Source organism: Microtus oregoni, unplaced genomic scaffold (assembly GCF_018167655.1).
Source record: "Microtus oregoni isolate MIOR12 unplaced genomic scaffold, Mior012 000017F_ref0000208, whole genome shotgun sequence".
Taxonomy (NCBI): Eukaryota; Metazoa; Chordata; class Mammalia; order Rodentia; family Cricetidae; genus Microtus; species Microtus oregoni.
In genome coordinates this window covers 6,160,445-6,178,816 of record NW_024543076.1, presented here as the reverse complement: position 1 = coordinate 6,178,816, position 18,372 = coordinate 6,160,445, and the positions used below count along the sequence as shown (strand labels likewise).

Sequence of the window (18,372 nt, the reverse complement as noted above, 5' to 3'; positions counted from 1 at the left end):
CCCAGCCCCAGATTCTTGCTGCTGCTTCTGCTACAGCTGCTACAGCCCTTGGGTTTTCCTTTCTCCAGCTCTAGTTGGCAGAACGCCTATTTATTATTATTCTTTCTAATCTTGAGATGGGCAGTGAAGTAGATGGTCAGCTGGAGCCAATATGTTTTTCCACTACCGCAGAGGCAGACATTTTTCCCATTAACTCTCTCTGTCTCTGTCTCTGTCTCTGTCTCTCTGTGTGTGTGTGTGTGTGTGTGTGTGTGTGTGTGTGTGTGTGTGTGTTCCATGCATGGAGGTCAGAGGGTAGCTTTCAGAAGTCAGTTTTCCTTCCAACATATGGGTCCCAGGGATTGAACTCGGGTCATCAGGCTTGCTGGAAAGGGCCTTTAGTCTCCAAGCTATCTTACCAACTGAGGAAGATTTTTAAAAAATATTTCTTAATTCAGTCTTAGATATCTTCAACAAATTATTAGTTACCAAATGGATGCACATTTTCTCTTCCTGTTGTGGGTTGAAACCTAGAACTGACTTCCAGCTTAAGATGCAGACCCTGTGCTTCAGGGTGGCTAAGCCCAGCCTAGAAGAACCCTGAAAACTCCTTCCTTCCTGTTCTAGAGCAGATGACTGGTAGGGAAGATGGACTTTGAACATGAAATTCAATGACAGGAGGGTGCCAGCTTGACAGGTTAACACAGCCGACTCCTGCAGGCTGAAGAGCTGGCCCTCTGAAAGCTCTGCCCTCTGGTGACTCTTCTGTCTTGCTCTCGCCTAGTGGGAAATCTATGATGCCTATGTAGATGAGCTTGAGAAACAGGAAAAGACCAAAGAGAAGGAGAAGACAAAGACTCCAGTGGCTAAGAAGACAGAGAAGATGGCCATGAGGAAACTGACATCTATGGAGTCCCAGGTTTGGTGGGGGTGTCTGCAGCTCGGTCACAGAATGTCTGAGTGGGGCCTTGGGCTGTAGGTAAATAAAAGCTTGCTACATAGAAGGGGTTCACAGATGCTCAAGGGGGAAGGCTGATATTGAGGTGTGGGTAATTTCTTACCTCAGGAGAAGACGTAAAGGACAGCTAGAATTGTCTCTGGCAGTCCCCATCTTCCCCCTGATCAGAAGGGTTTGGGAGTCACTGGCCTAGGACGGAGTTTCTTGAAAAGTCTGTATTACCTATATCATAGGAAAGTCACCAAGTTGTGTTAGGGGTGAGAATCTAAGGATAAGTTGTCTTCGCTGAGTTTAGGGTGAGTTAAGTTCTTCTGCCCTCAGTCTTTGATTTAATTACGTCTGATAGTTAAAGTGAGTGACATGATCATTTTAGTTGTCAACGTGACATGATCTAGCACCTGGGAAGAGTCTCAAGGGGGTTGTAGATCAGATTGGCCTGTGGGTGTGTCTGTGGGGGCTGTCTGGGTTACATTAATGGGTAAGGAAAGACCCAACCCACTGTAGGTGGCGCTATTCCCTAGGTTTGGGTGCTGGACTGTGTAGCATGGAGAACGTGAGCTGAGTATTAAGCGTACATGCATTCATTGTCTTTCCCCGACTGTGATGTGACTAGATGCCTCAAGTTCTTGCTGCCTTGAATTTCCAGCTATGATGTACTGTAACCTGGAATTTTGAACTAAAATAAACCATTTCCCCCTAAGTTGCTCTTGTCAGGGTATTTCTATCACAGCTACAGATGTGAAACTAGGCCAGTGAGTCTTCAAAAGTGTCTTAGGTACCACAATCATCAGGCCAGTGGATGTGGCTGCCTCGAGTTGGGTTGACCATAAGGAGCCAAGTGGGAGTTTTAGAAAGACCATGGCTGGGGACTTAGAAGGGTGAGCCTGCAGGAGTTTAGGGATCACCATAGAGTAAAGGGATGCAACCATGGGGCGATGGTATGGGGGATAGCACCACAGGAGATGCTGGGGACCTCATTTATTCCTAAAGACAGAGAGAAATCTAGGTTTGGAGAAGGAGTCCCAGAGTGAAGATTCTATGGATGTGACCTGCTTTGGAAGAGGGTCACAAGAAGCTAGGGGCTGGTTTCAGCACTTTGGAGAGCGCCCAGGGCACTCACAGGGAAGTGGCTCTGCTCCTCTGCAACCGCACTAAAACTCAGCTCAGTTAAGAAAGTTGTTTTCTTTACCCGAGCTGTGCCCACGTCCTCTTAGTTCTGTTCCATGACCCTGATGTCACACTTGACAGGAGGTTTGAGGGTCCCCTGCTATGACTTAATAGAGACTTTCATTTCCTTTGAATCACTGATCAAACACTGAGTGGTCATGGCCATCCTAAGAACACAGTCTCTGTGGGATAGAGCCCCTGCCTCGAGGGCTGTGTCAGTATCCTTGGCTCCCTCGCACCATTCCTCAAGGCACCAGAGGAGGCTCTAGTCTGGGTTAGGCTGAAGATCCTTGAGAGTTTGAGCTATTGGCCCTGCTGGAACCCATAATGGCAGAAACCCCAACTAGAGTCATCAAGACCCAGAAAACAGAAGACTCTGTGGCTGAGACTGAAAATTGATGTGGGACCTAAAGCCTGCCAAAGCTGATGTCAACACTTCCTGTCACTCTGCTTCATCCAGTTTGCTGATAGGGGAAACAGGGATATGGGCAGATTCTGATGTGTAGTTGCTTTGTTTTTTACTTCTTTTACTCTTTGCTCTTTGAGGGGCCTGCCATCCAGCTCCCAAATAATCACATGGAGACGATTCTTTCTTATAAATTCCCGGCCTCAGCTTGGCTTATTTCCAGCCAGCTTTTCTTAACTTAAATTATCCTGTTTACCTTTTGCCTCTGGGTTTTAATCTTTCTCTATTTCTGTATATCTTTTCTTTTCTTCTTATTCCTTGTCTGGCTGGGTAGCTGGCTCCTGGCGTCTTCCTCTCCTTCTTTTCTTCTTTTCTCACTCCCCCTCTTCTCATTCTTTTCTTTATTTATTCTCTCTGCCTGACCTATCCCTCTCCTGTCTAGCTATTGGCCATTCAGCTCTTTATTAGTCCAATCAGGTATTTTAGAGAGGCAAAGTAACAGTTTCACAGAGTTTCACTTAGATGAATAGATGAATATTCTCCCACACTGATCCGCTAGGCCAAGAAGCCATGGTGAGGTAGGACACTGTGTGAATAATGTACACCATTCCTGGGTGAGTATCTTGGCAAGAACCCTTTCCCCAAAGGAACTGAGTTCTAGCTGGGAATGCCAGGTGCTGAGCCCAGTTGTCTCTAAGAACGAGTGAGGATGGCGGCACCTTCCCTTTTGCCTAGACCTAGAGCTATAGCAGAGAAACACGGTTTCCTCAAAGACCTCTGTCTGTTTAGGTTGGTAAAAGGCTCAGGTGTGGGCAGGGAGAAAAGAGAGTAAGTTCATGATATCCTACAAGAAGGTCTCAGGTTCATTAGTGACTTGGCTGAATACACAGAAATGAATGCAAGCTTGTCTGGTCTGGAGGATTTGGCAGGCATAGGGGAATGGGATCAGAAGCCACCAGGTCAGACAGAACCCACAAAGAGCTGTGGCTGCTCCAGCAGGATGGCATCTGGAGCAGTGGAGGTGATACCCACTATACTCTCCTCTGGGCACATCTAGAGTCCGGCCTAGGTCTCCCAGGACAAGGATAGTGTAGTCAGATGGAGTAGGGACAAGAGCATGGCCTCTGAAGCCCACAGCCTCGCGATTCAAGTCTGGCTTTGATAATATGAGCTGGAGCTTTAAGAAGCCTCAGTTTCCCAAATTGTAAAGCCATCTGAAATGATGTCACACTTTGCAAGATTGTCGATGAGCCACAATAATGTGTAGACACAGGGCTAGCAGCATTGCCACTGTTGGTAACAGGCCACACAGGCTTGTGGAGCTTGGACGAGATTGCGGTAGGGAGCATTGACGTGGGGAGCTGAGGCACTGCAGTGCAGCATCAGAGGGGTTACCTTCAGGTCTGTAGTTCAGATTGTAGCAGAAGAGCCAGGAAAGCTAGTGTCAGTTAACTGGCTAGCTGTCCACAGCAAGCATTGCCGCACACAGGGAGAGTCAAGCTGGCCCGGAAGCAATGAAAGGAGAGCTTGTGCTTTAGGTCAAGAAGTGGAAGGGGGAATCTGGGAACAGGTGAACTCTGAGCGCTATACTTACAGACTCCAACGCTGGCCCTCCTTGCCCAGTTTTCTGAGATAGAGTCAGTCTGAAGAGTGGTGAAGGGCCCTCCAAGAGCCATTTCCCAGATGCCAATGCGTGAGCCTCCACCACTCAACTGTGTTTCCTCCAACTGCGCTGCCACCAGGAACTGAGTTAAATCAACGTTGCATTGTTGTGTTTACCCCCCACATGGTCTCTGAGTGAGAGGCCACCAATCCATCCTCACTTTGTCCCAGGACTCTGCGACCCAGAGAATCAAAGTAACTTGCTCAGGGTTGTGTCTAACTGGGAAAGAAATACACCTGTGTGATCTAGAACCTTGTCTCTTCTTAAGGTTTTTAACTAGATTTTACTTATTTAATTTGTGGAAAGAGTGTCTCACACGAGCCACAGCATGTGTGGAAGACAGAAGTAAATTTGTGGGAGTCATTTCTCTCCTTCCACCATGTGAGTCCCGGGGATGAACATAGATCTTCAGGCTCTACCCACTGAGCAATCTTGCCGCCCCCACAACCTAGTCTCTTAATCCCAGCCAGCATGGCCTCCCCCAGCAGTGCTAGTCTCCAGGATTCGTACATCCATCCCGTGGTCACTGTCTGGATACATACTTAGCTTGTTCCCTTCTGCCACTCATCCCAAACTCTTTGTTCTTTTCTTTTTTTAAAGACTTATTTTTGTATTTTTAATTATGTGTATGTAGGGGAAGAGGGTTGTATGCACAGGGAGGCGATGTCCTTGGCGTCTAGAGGCACAGATTCCCCTGGAGCTGGAGTTAGAGGCTGTTGTGAGCTCCCCAGAATGTGTACTGGGAATGGAATTCTAGTCTCGTGCAAGAGCAGTAAGTGCTTCTAACTGCTGAACCGTCATCTCTTCCCCTCCTTGTTTGTGCTTTTCTTGCCAGCCCTAAACCTCTTGCATCTCTGTTAACTTGCCAAGCAGTTTACTTCTCTGGAAGCTGCTTCTTGGTTCAGAGGGAGTCGTTTCCCAGGGCAGAACTTGCCGCTTTGTCTGTGATCTGGGAAGGGCCCTGGCTTGGCAGGCACAGTTCTGCCTTGCATTCCACCTGAAGCTTATTTCCCCGCTTGGGCCTCTGTGACTCCCTCACCCTGAGACTAAAGAAGTAAGGCAAGGCGTTTGGGCCAGACCCTCCCTTAGGCCTTTCATGGGAATCTGTCTTCCCTGATCTGAGAAAGTCTCTCTGCCCCACCGAAGTCTCTAACAGGTCCTTGAGTGTACTCTGTCCTCCAGTGCTTTCCTGGGCTCTGTTCCATGCCTTTTCCAAAACAAACCAGATGGGAGAATAAGAAGCAGCTTTATCCAGGGACTCTCAGACCCTGCGCACCCATGAGGAAAGGGCTCCCAGAACGTGGTGGTTGTGGGAAACTGGGCTGTGAGCCATCTCTGAGCCCTTTGAGATAGGCAACAACAGGGGTCTACTGCCGAACCAGTTGCAAACCTGGGCTTTGGCTCAGGGCACATGGCATGGCCTTGCCAGGCACCAGCTGATGAGGACATGTGACTTCTGTATCCCACAGAGTGATGATATCACCAAAGTGTCCCAAGCTGCTAAGATTGTGGAGCGAATGGTCAACCAAAACACATATGATGATGTTGCTCAAGGTAAGACTTAAAGGGATGTAAGTTTTTATTATTTTTATTTATTTTCTGTTGTGTGTGTGCCTGTGTCTGTGTGCATGTGCTCATGCCCTTGGTAGATCTGTTGACGAACCACTTCATCACTGGCTAAGCAGCCTCTGAGCTGGAGGAGGCATGTCACAGGAGCACACTCAGTACATCTACCCTAGCAATTAATTAGTGACGAGGGGAAGATAGAAATTGATTCAAAAATGCTCCAATCCTGGGGGCCTGGGAAATTCTGGAGTCTCGGACAGCGCCAAGGAAATGGCCTCCTTCCCTGGTACGAAGAGCACATTCCCAAGTGGCTTGTGTCTCCCTGAGAGGCTGTACACTTATGTGGAGCAGCTGCCTCCCCAGAGTTGGCAACGCCATGTTGCTGGCTGGTCTCCTCTGCTGACAGCCTCGGGCCCTTCTTGGTGACTTGATGTTCATTGCTCACCCGTGGGACACAGAACTAAGGCTGCCAAGCCCAGCAGCCTAAACAAGCCCCCTCGTTACTGTTCAGGCTGGAAAACGACCTTGAGTGGCTTTCAAAGCTGTCAGAGTACACAGCCGCTGTGAATGAACCTGTCACTCACACAGCGTGGCTTCCCGAGACCCAGCCTCAGCAAGTGGCCCACCACAGGGCTGCAAGCCTGATTAATATCCATGGAGAAATTGGCCTTGTGAACCACTTTCATTTGTAAGAGTGCAGTCACATAAAAATGCATTGAACTTTGATTTTTTTTAATTGCTCAGTGTTTTCCCTTTGGGAAAGTGTAATCGTGAAGGAGAAATAAAAATAAAGAAGTGTTACCAATTAATCCGCTCTGAAATGAGGAATTTTCAAAGCTCCCCCAAGCTCAGGAATCTTGATGTGATCAAGGCTCACACCTTTCTGACTGGCCACTTAAATCTTTGTGTTTGTTGTTGTTGTTCCAAGACAGTTTTGAGGTTTAAATGTAATCCTACAACAGCCTCAAGGTATGCGGCATTGTGGGAGGGTCCAGGCAATGCCTGGGCGTGTCTCTGACTGCAGAATCGGGGCGCTCCTTCTAATTGGCCGTTCCACTTGAGAGAAGGCAGAACCATTTCCCACCTGACTTTGGGGCCCTGCTGTGTGGCTGTCCCTGCACCGCGCACTGGGGACACGCGGAGGGATATAACGACATAGGTCCTGCTCTCCAGGAGCTGCGCAGCACAGAGGGCAGGCCGAAAGACTGATGGATGTCTCAGGAGAGGAGAAGCAGGACTGGGATAGACAGATTAACTCTACAAGAAAGAGCCAGGTATGCAGGTATAGTGGCTTATGCCTGAACTTGCAGCATTCAGGTGGTTGAGACAGGAGGATGGCCACGATTTCCAGGCCAGCCTGAACCACATAGTGAAAAAAAAATGTAATGGCACACACCTGTAGCATAGAAGGCTGAGGCTGGAGGATCACTTGAGCCCAGACGTTGCAGTCCAGCTTGGGTATATAGTGATAATAGGTTACAGACCCCCAGCTGCCATGCACAGATTCTCTCTCTCTCTCCCCAACCCCTCCCCCGCAAATCAGACCACACTCCTCTGCCACTCTCTTGACAGAGTTGATAGGCGACACATGCTGTGGCCTTGCAACTGAGACCCCACTTTAAAAAAAAAAGGAAGGAAAACGAAGACCCTATAGAAAAGGAGGATAAAGACTCAGAGAAAGAGCAGAAGAGTCATCCAGGTGGGGCAAGGCATTCTAGAGCTGGAAACGCATGAGGAAACACGGGGAAACACAAGAAGAAGTGGTCAGAAAGGACGTGGAGGTGGTGGCCAGGAGCCTTGTTCAAGGAGAGCCATGAGAAGCGTGTGGAGAGTGGCCCGGTGGAGGGAGAGTTTGTTCTTGCTCTGCTGGCCCTGAAGAGCATGGACTGAATGAGGGAGGAGGAAGGAGACCAACTTGAAGAATACAATAGCCAGGTGATGGGTTTAGTGATCTCAACCTAAGTGGTAGCTATGGGTTAAAAAATGGATGTAAAGGGGGCTGGAGAGATGGCTCAGTGGTTAAGAGCATTGCCTGCTCTTCCAAAGGTCCTGAGTTCAATTCCCAGCAACCACATGGTGGCTCACAACCATCTATAAAGACGTCTGGCGCCCTCTTCTGGCCTTCAGGCATACAGACAGAATATTGTATACATAATAAATAAATAAATATTTTAAAAAAATGGATGTAAAAAGACAGGAGAACAAAAAAGAAAGGGTAGAAAGAGATCAGCCAAGGAATCCCCACCTTTCTAGCTTAGGTAAGCGGAAAGGTGAGTCTTCTGGATAACTTAGTGAAAATGGAAGCCGACTCTGAGGATGAAGCTTGAGTTTGGGGAACCCACGGAGGAGCGTCCTGGTGCCTTCATTACAGTGAGGCTTGGCAGTGAGCATAAAGTCGGGCTGTATTTTAGGAATCTAGGAGGCAGGATGAATAGAACTATTAATCAGCCGTTGGCAGCTGAACCCTTGAAATCTGGCCGCTCTGGCCCGAGCTTCTGAAGCACTGAGAAAGCTCACAAGGACGAGGGATACAACCTGGGATTCTGTCCACGCACATATGGATGCATTACTAGTATACAGGGGGAAGTTCTGTGTCAGGCATTTTTCTAGGCACTTTGCATATATTATGCTTAACCTATATTCTCACAATAGCCCTTTGAGATGGTACTGCTATTATTTCCAGCCCCAAACACAAAGAGGTTCATTGTATTGCCCAAGGAGGTATCGATTTGCTACAGAGTGGCAGCTCCTGGCTGACTGTGTCTGTTTGTGTTTAAGATTTTAAGTACTATGAGGATGCTTCTGATGAATACAGGGACCAGGAGGGTACGCTGCTGCCTCTCTGGAAGTTTCAAAATGACAAAGCCAAGCGCCTGGCCGTCACCGCCCTCTGCTGGTGAGCACAGATATTGCAGCAAATCTAGGGTCCCCGAGCACCCACTGCGTGCCAAGTCCTGAGCCCTATGTCCTTCTATTGCACTTTACATCTTGACTGTGACACGTGACAAAGTAGGGGAAAAAAAGGACCTGGATTCTTTTTGGATTTCAGGATTATCTAATGTCTACTATTGTTGAGAATCTAAGCCGGACAGTCGATGTCTGCAGTGTAGGTAGTCACCATGCCCTTGGGAATGTTCTTGACCATGGGGGAGGGCCATGTCTGTTTACTGTGCCAACGAGTTCACATTTCCTTGGCAGGAATCCGAAGTACAAGGATCTCTTTGCAGTGGGACACGGCTCCTGTAAGTGATCTAGCAATTCATTCGTTCGCTCATGCATATACAGACCCTAGGCTCCTAGTGTGTTCAGAGCTTTCTCTGGCAGGTGTGTGAAATACAGAGATGACCAGGACATTGTCACTGGCCCTCTGAGAGAGCTCACAGTCCAGTGCAATGCTTCTCGACCTTCCTGTGACCTTTAGTACATACAGCTCCTCATGTTGTGGGGACCCTCACCCATAATATTATTTTCATTGCTACTTCATAACTGTATTTTTGCTGTTGTTATGAGTCAGAATATAATATCTGTTTTCCGGTGGTCTTAGGTGACCCCTGTGAAAGGGTCGTTCAACCCTCAAGGGGTCAAGACCCACGAAGGTTGAGCATCACTGTTTTAATGAGAAGACCCACACTCATCTGAGCAATTAGTGTCGGTAAAGAGAATACAGCTGAATATGCCAACTGAACCTCAGAGAATGAAGGAGAAGGCTTTGTAGCAGAGGGGCCAGCGTAGACCAAGCCTGTGGGCAGGAGAGAGATGGTGGGGCCAGCCCTCAAAGGACCTGGTAAGCCATTCAAGAAGGAAACTGCTGAAGGAATTCTAGAAGAGGCAGAAACATGTCCAGTACAGGAAGGAAATGCAGGCCTGAGACGAGAGGCTGGGAGACCTGGTGCAGGTGTGCCAAGGAGAAATGGCAAGACCCTAGCCACTCCAAGAGGGGGATGGAGGCCCTTCCTGACCAGGCCTGAGGCAGGGTAGGGGTGAGGAAAAATGAGTACTTGAAGTTCATTCTTCTGTTCCTGAGACACCGGAGACCACAGTTACCTGTGCTCTTGGCCCTGCTGGGTGGTACCCAAGGTGGGGGCAGCATGGTGGCACCTGTGTCCATGGTACCTGGGCCAAGCAGGAGCCCCCGCCACTGAACGGGGATAGTCCCTGCTCCTAACGGCAAGGGCTCTACACGGCAAGCCAGGCACAACTCCCTGATGCTAACAGCTTGTTCTCTGGCTGGGAGGATTCGCTTCTGCGAACAGAAAAATCCTTCCGTTCTTTAAGCTGCTGCTGGCTGGCAGGCATACAAGCTCCTGGTCACTGCCCCTTAGATTGCCCAGGGTAGGGATCCAGGGGAAGGAGGAGTCGGTATTTGTTATTCCTCTCAGGGAGGAGACATTGGAGCTGCTCCCAGCCCTGTGGTCTGGGCTGCCTTTGAGGGTGCCCTAAATGCCTGCTTTGTGTCCTTACTCCTGAGGGTGGCTGCCAAATGTGAAGCCCCCCCCTCCCCCCGGCAGGGACCGAGCACATTCTCCCCTCTCTGCCGCAGCTACTGGGCCTGGAACAGAGCCTGGGGGTTGGGTAGGCCCTCCGGGGAGTGGGTGTGGACCTCCAGGCTCCCTGCTTGAGACTGAGGTGAGAGTGTGGGAGCCTCCCCAGAGGGTGGAGGAGAAACCCCATAAATTCCAGCCCATCTTCCATCCAGGGTTAGAAGCAAGGCCATGTGAAGCCATCCACGGGAGGTAGCCTTAGTCAGAAAAAGTAATACCTTCCAGGAGGGTTCGCCGAGCTCCTTTGGGCAAGCCCTTACCCAGGAAATGCTTCTTTGTCTTTCCTTAGCCTTTGGAGGCACAGGCCCAGTGGTGCCCACAGTTAAGGACCTCCCTCTGCAGGAGCACTTCTCAGTGTGTCTGTCTCCTTAGTGACATGGCAAGACTGACACCCAGCCAGGCCTCCATCTGGAGCCATCTCCCAACAGGCAGGAGGAGAGACCCACAAGCTCCAGGAGCATTTAGACATACAGGCCAAGAACATTTTCCTATTCTCTCCCCGGCAAAACCCCTTAGAGGGCCTGAGCAGAGCAGAGGAGATGGGGACCTCTTCAGAAGCCGTGGCAGAGGCAATGCTGTTCGCCGCTGTCCCTGGCCAGTTTTCAGATGACCATCTATTACAGCACCAGCCTCAGGCCTGAGCAGGGCCAGCCGAGGTGGGGCCCCAGAAATTCTGCACTGGCTCCTGAGATCACCTGGAGCAACTTGTGTTCTCAGATGTGTGCTCCATGGAAGGAAAAGCGGAAGCTGAGGCAGCACCCCGGTTTGCAGCACCCCAGTTGCGGACAGGGTCATCACGAGGAGCAGCTAGTCCTATCAGCCTCTATCATAGCCTTTGAAAGTTCCCAAATACCACTCCCCCAGGGGAGAAAAACCGAAGAGACACTGAGTGAGACTTGGGTTTATTTCCGAGATTGAGTCTGATAAGTGCAGCTCAGGCCTTTGAAGCTCCCGTTCCTCCTAAAATTCAGATGTTTATTTTATAACCCAGCTACAGAAAAATTATGTAGTGTCTTAGTTAGGGTTACTATTGCTGCTAGAAAACACATGGCCAAAGTGACTTGGGGAGGAGGGGGTTTATTCGCCTTGTGCTTCCACATCACACACAGTTCATTATCAAAGGGAGCCGGGGCAGGAACTCAAGCAGGGCAGGAACCTGGAGGCAGGAGCTGATGCAGGGGCCATGGAGGGTGCTGCTTACAGGTTTGCTCCTCATGGCTTGCTCAGCTTGCTCTTTTATAGAGTTCAGGCTTGTCTACAGCCTCATCTTATGAACACATTTTCTTAATTGAGGCTCCCTCCTCTCAGCTGACTCTAGCTTGTCTCAAGTTGACATAAAAACTAGCCAGTAAAAGAAGGAAAGGCATGCATTCTAGGAAGGACTGGGGCCTGTCACATCCTTAGGATCCAATTTCCTGGGGTTAGATATGGAGCAAGAAGAAAAAAGGAAACCAGGCCTGGTGGCATAAGCCTTTAATCCCATTTAATCCCAGCACTCAGGAGGCAGAGGCAGGTGGATCTCTGTGATTTGGAGGCCAGCCTGGTCTACAGAATGAATTCTAGGACAGCCAAGACTACTCAGAGAAACCGCGTCTCAAAAACCACCCCTGAGAGAGAGAGAGACAGAGAGAGAGAGAGAGACAGAGAGAGACAGAGAGAGACAGAGAGACAGAGAGGGAGAGAGAGACACACAGAGAGAAACAGAGAGACAGAGAAGTATAAACTGTAATACTGTTTTCCCACTATGTAAATCTGCCTTCCCACTATGGCTTCTGGTACCAGCATGCTCGGCTACTCAAAGCACAGAGTCAGGGATGCCCCATAGTTCAGGCTCCATGTCACAAGCTCAAGGGAGAAAGAGGCTGTCAGCAGGTGAATGGGGGTGAGGAATACTGGAAGATAAAAGAAAGTCAATTCAGGAAAAGATGGTCTTGGAACAGCTGGGATGGACTGTGCCAGCATTTGCTACCGAAGGGGTCCAGTCCAGCTCCTTAGCCCGTGCAGGGAAACAGAGACTCCTCAGGGTCTGCCAGGTGGGGTGGCCTAACAGATTCTCTTTGTGGTCCTGAGACCATCCTACAGGAGATGGAGAAGGAAGCTTCCCAGCAGGTCCCACACTGGAAGGGCAAAGGAGCCAGCTGTCCTCCTGCCCAGCCTTTCTCTGGGGCAGTGCCTCAGAGGAGGCCAACGGCAGTTCTTGGTTCCGAACACTCAACTCACTGCTGCTCTGTCCCTTGAACTTGCCCAGGCCAGAGATTTACTCGTAAGGATTTAAATCTTTCCCGGTCATTCATTTGTCAGCCTCACTAATTAAGCAGTGTTAATTTCATTTACTGAAAATGGAAATTCATCCACCTCATTTCTCCCTGTTCATCCTCCGCACACAGAATCCATCACTCCTTAGCTGCAGGCTGCGTAAAATTTACAGGACTAATTATGTTGTCAGGTCTCTTTGTAAATACAGTCCATAAAGGCCACTATGCTTGCCGGGTTGCAGTGCGAGGGCATTTCGTTGTTAGTTTAATTACTGGTTAGTTATTTAGGTTCTCAAATGTTTGCCTCATTTTCCCTAAATCAAATTAAATGTCCCAATTGATGTATTCTGTCTCCAAGGCCTTGCTCTTACTTCCCACACTGTTTAAATACAACTCCCTATCTGACAAGGATGCCTAGGAAAAGCCCCATTGCCTGAGAGCCTGAGCCCCGCCTGAGTCCAGTGCCTCTGGCCATGCTGAGGTTCGGAGCTCTCCTGGATTCAAGACGCTTTTCCATGGCAGCCTTGGGCCGGTCCTCTGCCTATGGAAATTGTGGAAATCCCAACACAAGGGGGCATTTCTGTTCCCAGAGTCCAAGGTGGCAGGGGGTGGGGTGGGGTAGGGATGGAGGGCATTTCACTGCTGGTATCAGAGGGCCGAGGACCACTGCAGCTATCCATCTGATGTCTGTGTCACCCAGAAAGAAGTGTCGTTGCTCTGACTTCTAAAATTAGCATTTGGTCCACCCTTCCCCAAACGCCTCTGATGTTTGGTTCCTGTTGCTGCAGCAGCAAGTGACTAAACACAATGGCTTAAGTAACACATTTCTTCTGAGTCCAGAGGCCGGGACCTCAAGGTGGATTCCACTGAGTTAAAATCAGGTGTCAGCAGGGTTGTGTTCCCTCTGGAGGCCCCCCAGGGAGACCTGTTCCTTCTTCTGTTTCCAGCTTTTAGTGGCTGCCTACATTCCATGGCTTGTGGCCCTCTTCCAGCCGCAACCGCATCACCCTGACATCGGCTTCTGCCGTCATGTCGGATTCTCTGACTCTCTTGCCTCCTTCTTTCCCTTATAAGAACTCTTACGATTACATCAAATCCACACGGGTAATCCAAGATAATCTCCCCATCTCAAAGTCTTTAACTTAATCACATCTGCGAAGTCCCTTTTGCCATACAAAGTGACATATTTATAGGCTCTAGGGATTAGGATGTGGACATTTGTGGGGGGGGGCATTATTCTGCCTACTCCACGCCCCCTCCAAGTGCCTCTTGCATGACTTAATAAGGGAGTCATCAGACAGCTGCTGCCTTGGAACCAGTCCTAGGCTGGCCTCGTTTAGGATGCCACAGTACGAGAAGGGGCCTGCCAGCCAAGACTGGCATGGTATCTTTGTCTCTGCAGTTGGCATCTACTTCCTACTGACCGCTGACCTGGTGTTAGCCTTGTGCCCCAACATGCCCTCCACCTGCCTTGCTCTCCTTGAGTCAGGATAGTTCTGCAACCAGAATGTTCTACAGTGCCCACCCCTTGTAACCCAGCACTGCAGCAGATGGGGTGGCACTTGTGGGTCCGAGGCCCCAGTGATAGACTGTGGTTTGAGAAGATGTTGATCTGTCCTGCTCATTGGAGATTGTTCTGCCAGGGCTCCAGATGCAGAAGCTGATGACAGTCAGAGCTTTGGTCTGTGGTAGAATTAAGACATATACATGAGGCCAGGCCTAGTAACCTAGACATGTAATCCCAGCTACTCAGGAGGCTGAAGCAGGATGGCAAGTTCATGGCCTGCCTGGACTATAGAGTAAGTTCAAGGCCAGCCAGGGCAACTTAGTGAGATCCCTGTTTCAAAAGAAAAAGAAAAAAAAAAACAAGAGAGCTAGGCTCAGTGGTATATAACTTGCCTAGATTTGGTCCCCAGTAAGAGTAACTGTCTGTCTGTCTGTCTTTCTCTCCCTTCCTCCCTCCCATTCCTGAGTTTTAGAAGAACTGTCACATAAGGCTCTGTCAATAGGGTTGAGTCTTGTGGATCATCGACAGGAGAGTCATCGTGACAATACAGTGGAGTGGGGTTAGCAGGAGACAATCCCCATCACCAGAAAGAGCCAGATGTGTGCTAAGATGTGTTCCATTATTGACTTTAACCTTTTTCCATTCTTTATACCGATGGTGGAAACAGCACTTTCTCAGAAGCCAGAGCCCCAGTAGCTGAATGTTTTGGAAGGATTCCCAGAGAATATCAAGACTAGTAGACTCTCTCACTCCTAGACCTTTTCCCTCCCTCTGATCCACTTTTTGTTATACCCAGCCACACATAATTCCTGAAACCCTGTAGTCCGGGGGACTCTAGAATTTCTTCATTGGCCCCAAACTAGAGTCTTTGTCTTGTTATACAAAGCTGAGTGGCTCCCATCTGGGGTCACTGGAACTAGGAAATCTGTGGCGTTAAGAACAAAGTACCCCAGGGACAGAGACCCAAGGCTTCCAGTCTCATTGGTACCTGATGCACTATATGATCCTAATGTCACCCTGGACTGCTGGCGACTTGGCTAATGGTGTACTGGGAATATTGGGTGGCTGAGCAGTGACATCATCAGGCTTCTGGTGTTCTGGTTGGTGATATCATACTAAGATTTTTGGATGATTTGGCAATGATGACACCAATCATTAGTAATGATGATGCTATATGAGGACCACTGGTGATTTGAGCAATAATGTTGACTTAATGGTTTCTAGATAAGATGAATGATATCATGGGGTTGCTGGGGGTTGGAGCTGTGATGTCACACTGGGTATACATGTAAAGAGGAATCATGAGATCTCAGAGAGCCATTGGGGTCAAGAATGAGAAGTTCACGGTACAAGAGTCAAGAGGAAATCCCAGTCAGATGAGGTTTTTCTCAGCTTTCTTGATAGATTTTGACAAAAGGATCCTTGAGCTAAAATTCACAAAACACATACTCTAACCAGGAGTAGGAACTGTGCTCTGTATCAAGGAGGACTCCTTTTTTGGGGAGGGGGTTGGAGACAGGGTTTCTCTGTGTAGCCCTTGCTGTAGACCAAGCTGGCCTTGAACTTACAGAGATCTCCCTGCCTCTGCCTTCTGAGTGCTAGGATTAAAAACATGTGCCACCACCACCCTGCAAGGAGGACTCCTTTACTTTCAAGTAACAGAGATGTCTAAAGCCAGGAGGAGATAGCACAACTGAATCCCAGCATGCCTGTGCCCACCACACTGTGTGATTGCTTGCTCCTTGTGTACCTTATTCATGAAACCTGCTTCCCTCTGGGCAGCCATTCCCTTTACTGTGCTTGTCTGCCCTATGCCTTACACGTTGTCTAATCAAGAACCCGGAGATTTGTTTTGGTTTTGCCAAGAACCACCACTGTTGTAGCTGTCTCTGCCCCTTCCTCTGTCCTCTTCCATGTAAAGACCAAATTACCAGGCCAGCAGGTAAAGGTGTTTGCCACCTAGCCTGACAAACTAAGCTTGATCCCTGGAACCCAGAGTAGAAGGAGAGAAGTCACAGGTTGTCCTCTGCCTTCCACACACTTGCCATGCAGTTAAGTACCACACACATGCAAATAAATAATTAAAAATCACTTCAGAGACCAGATTAACAGAGAAAGGTAAGCCCAACTACTAAAAGGATACCATGTGACATGTGGCATGTATTATGCATGCAAGTAGACCATTTTTCCCCTCTGAGACTCAGTTTTTCCATGTATAAAGTTGGGAGGCCACGATTCCTGCGTGTTGCAGTGGTTCAGGAAACAGGGCAGAAATGCCTTCCATTCAGTTACTGAGCAGCCCAGGGCTCCCTTTCCCCTTTTCCTGGCTTCACAGGTCATGAGCACTGTGCATGTCTACAGGAGCCGAGGCATCTGGAGTTTGTTCAGAGAAAGTAGCTCATCACCACGGCCTGTCAAGGGGCCAGGCTGTGTGTTGCTCTTGGCCTCACCTGCCGTTTGTCCAGTCTCCCATTCTCCCTCTTACCTGTCCATGTCACACCCTTTGCCAGTCTTGGCTAACATGGAGGACAGATGGGAATCAGAAGCCCCAGTGGCTCACCTCTGGCTGGTGGCCAGCTGGAGGGCCCAGCGATGAGCCTTGCAGGGTGAACCAGGAGTGACGGAGTGGGAGGTAGGGAGAGGAAGGTGCTCAGGGTCTGTCTGATAGACATAAGGGGCAAGAGTGACAGTCCTAGCTCTTCAAGAGTAGCAATGGCCTTGGCCAGATCTAGATCTTTTCCCTTGGAGAATAACCCTCGGGGACCACCTAGGAGCTCACAAAGGGAGGTACTGCCAGCTTCTCCCCACCAACTTCAAGGCAACCCCCTACTGTGACAGTGGCTTCAAGGTGTTATGGGGTATCTACCAGAGAAGACTGCTCAGACATGGGTTTAAGCCAATAGAAACTCTTCCTTAGCTTGACTCCATTGGGTGCTCAGGGCCCAGTGTAGCACCAAGCCTTTTAAGCACAAAGGGGGAGCTTTTAAACACAAAAACCAAGTCCTGGGTTGACACTCTTCAGTTAACAGGAACAGTTAGTCAGAAGTGAGACTACAGAAGCCAAAAATCAAGTTAGTACATTTAGAGCCTTTCCCAGAACTATGGACTTTGATGGATTAGGTCTTTGTTTTCATTTTGGCAGGTGGTGCTGTCAATGTGCTAAGTTTTATGGCCTGCATGGCTCTTCCATCATGGCGTCAGTTGTTCTAAGATCTGGGTCTGTTATAAGGAGACCATGAGGACCCAAGTTTGCTTCTCCTAAGACAGAAGCATTTTCCTTCCTGTACCACCTCCTCCATGGCTCAGGCTGAACCCTAGAAGCCTTCGCTGTCAGTGTAGCTCCTCCTCGCATGCATGGCCTGCAAGGGGTCCAGAGGGGGCTCCTGAGCAGAGCCTCAGAACAGCAAAGGAAGGTGGGCTTTTCCATAGGCCTGGCCTTTGCGGAATCTCTGGGGTGGCAATACCTAGAATATAGACTATAATAGCCAAGGTCATGTGAGCCCAGGGACTATGTGGGATGCCTTAGCAATAAAAACAGAAAGACATGACTAACCCAAACTCCTCAAGTTGCCCGCAAGATAACAATTTCCTATCTCTCCCACACCACTGCACACCTCAGGACTGGCTACTTAGCAGCTCATGGCCAGGCTCTGTAGTCGTCAGGCTAGAGGAGAAAGCCTGGGGACAGGGAGAGTGCAAAGGTCAAAGGCTGCCTGGGGTAGGAGGTGCAAGATGGAGAGCCATACTGGACTGTCTTCTACCTTCCCAGCTCTGGCTCCCTCAGCTTGGGAAGGCTGGGAGGTCTGGATGCGAGGGCTGGGTCCGTGTGCTAGTTGCCTATCAGGAGAGTTAGGAGATGATGTGCAGGAGACGATGTGGGGCTGGTAGGAAAGAGGACCTCCGCTGAGTGCTCCATCACTGATTACCAAGATCTGCATCTGAGCCGAGTGGGCCTTTGGACCTTGACCTGTTTGGCTGGAGACTTCCAGATATTGGAGGTCTCTTAGAGCCGGGGCACAGCTGCTCTTGGGAGCTGTGTGGTAAGATTATGAGGAAATGCTTCCAGGTGACTGCCATGGGCTGACCGCAGACAGCAGCAGGCCTTTGTTGCTCTGTCCTGCATGCTGAGCTGCAGACTGAAGCCTGGGCTTTGTGTGCTCCTCCTCCTGTTCCTTTTTCCTTCCTTTCTCCTCTCCCCTTCTTCCTCCCTCTCCTTACTCTTCCTCCCCATCCTCTATTTCTCCTATATCCCCCTCAACTTTCTCCTTCTTTGTCCTTTCTTTTTTCTTCTTCTTTAATTTTTGAGGCAGGGTCTGAACTAAGTTTCCCA

General features: G+C 49.4%; 1 protein-coding gene across 2 annotated transcripts in view; it reads left to right on the top strand.

Moving 5' to 3' along the window:
- Nucleotides 1–18,372, top strand: part of Dnai1 (dynein axonemal intermediate chain 1) — a 65,610-nt gene that overhangs the window by 33,277 nt on the left and 13,961 nt on the right. For both annotated transcript variants that reach the window (XM_041667738.1, XM_041667739.1), the window contains 4 exons: nucleotides 764–898; nucleotides 5,643–5,727; nucleotides 8,518–8,635; nucleotides 8,938–8,981. In XM_041667738.1, the coding sequence (XP_041523672.1) occupies nucleotides 764–898; nucleotides 5,643–5,727; nucleotides 8,518–8,635; nucleotides 8,938–8,981 (382 nt within the window). The remainder of the gene's footprint in view (nucleotides 1–763; nucleotides 899–5,642; nucleotides 5,728–8,517; nucleotides 8,636–8,937; nucleotides 8,982–18,372) is intronic.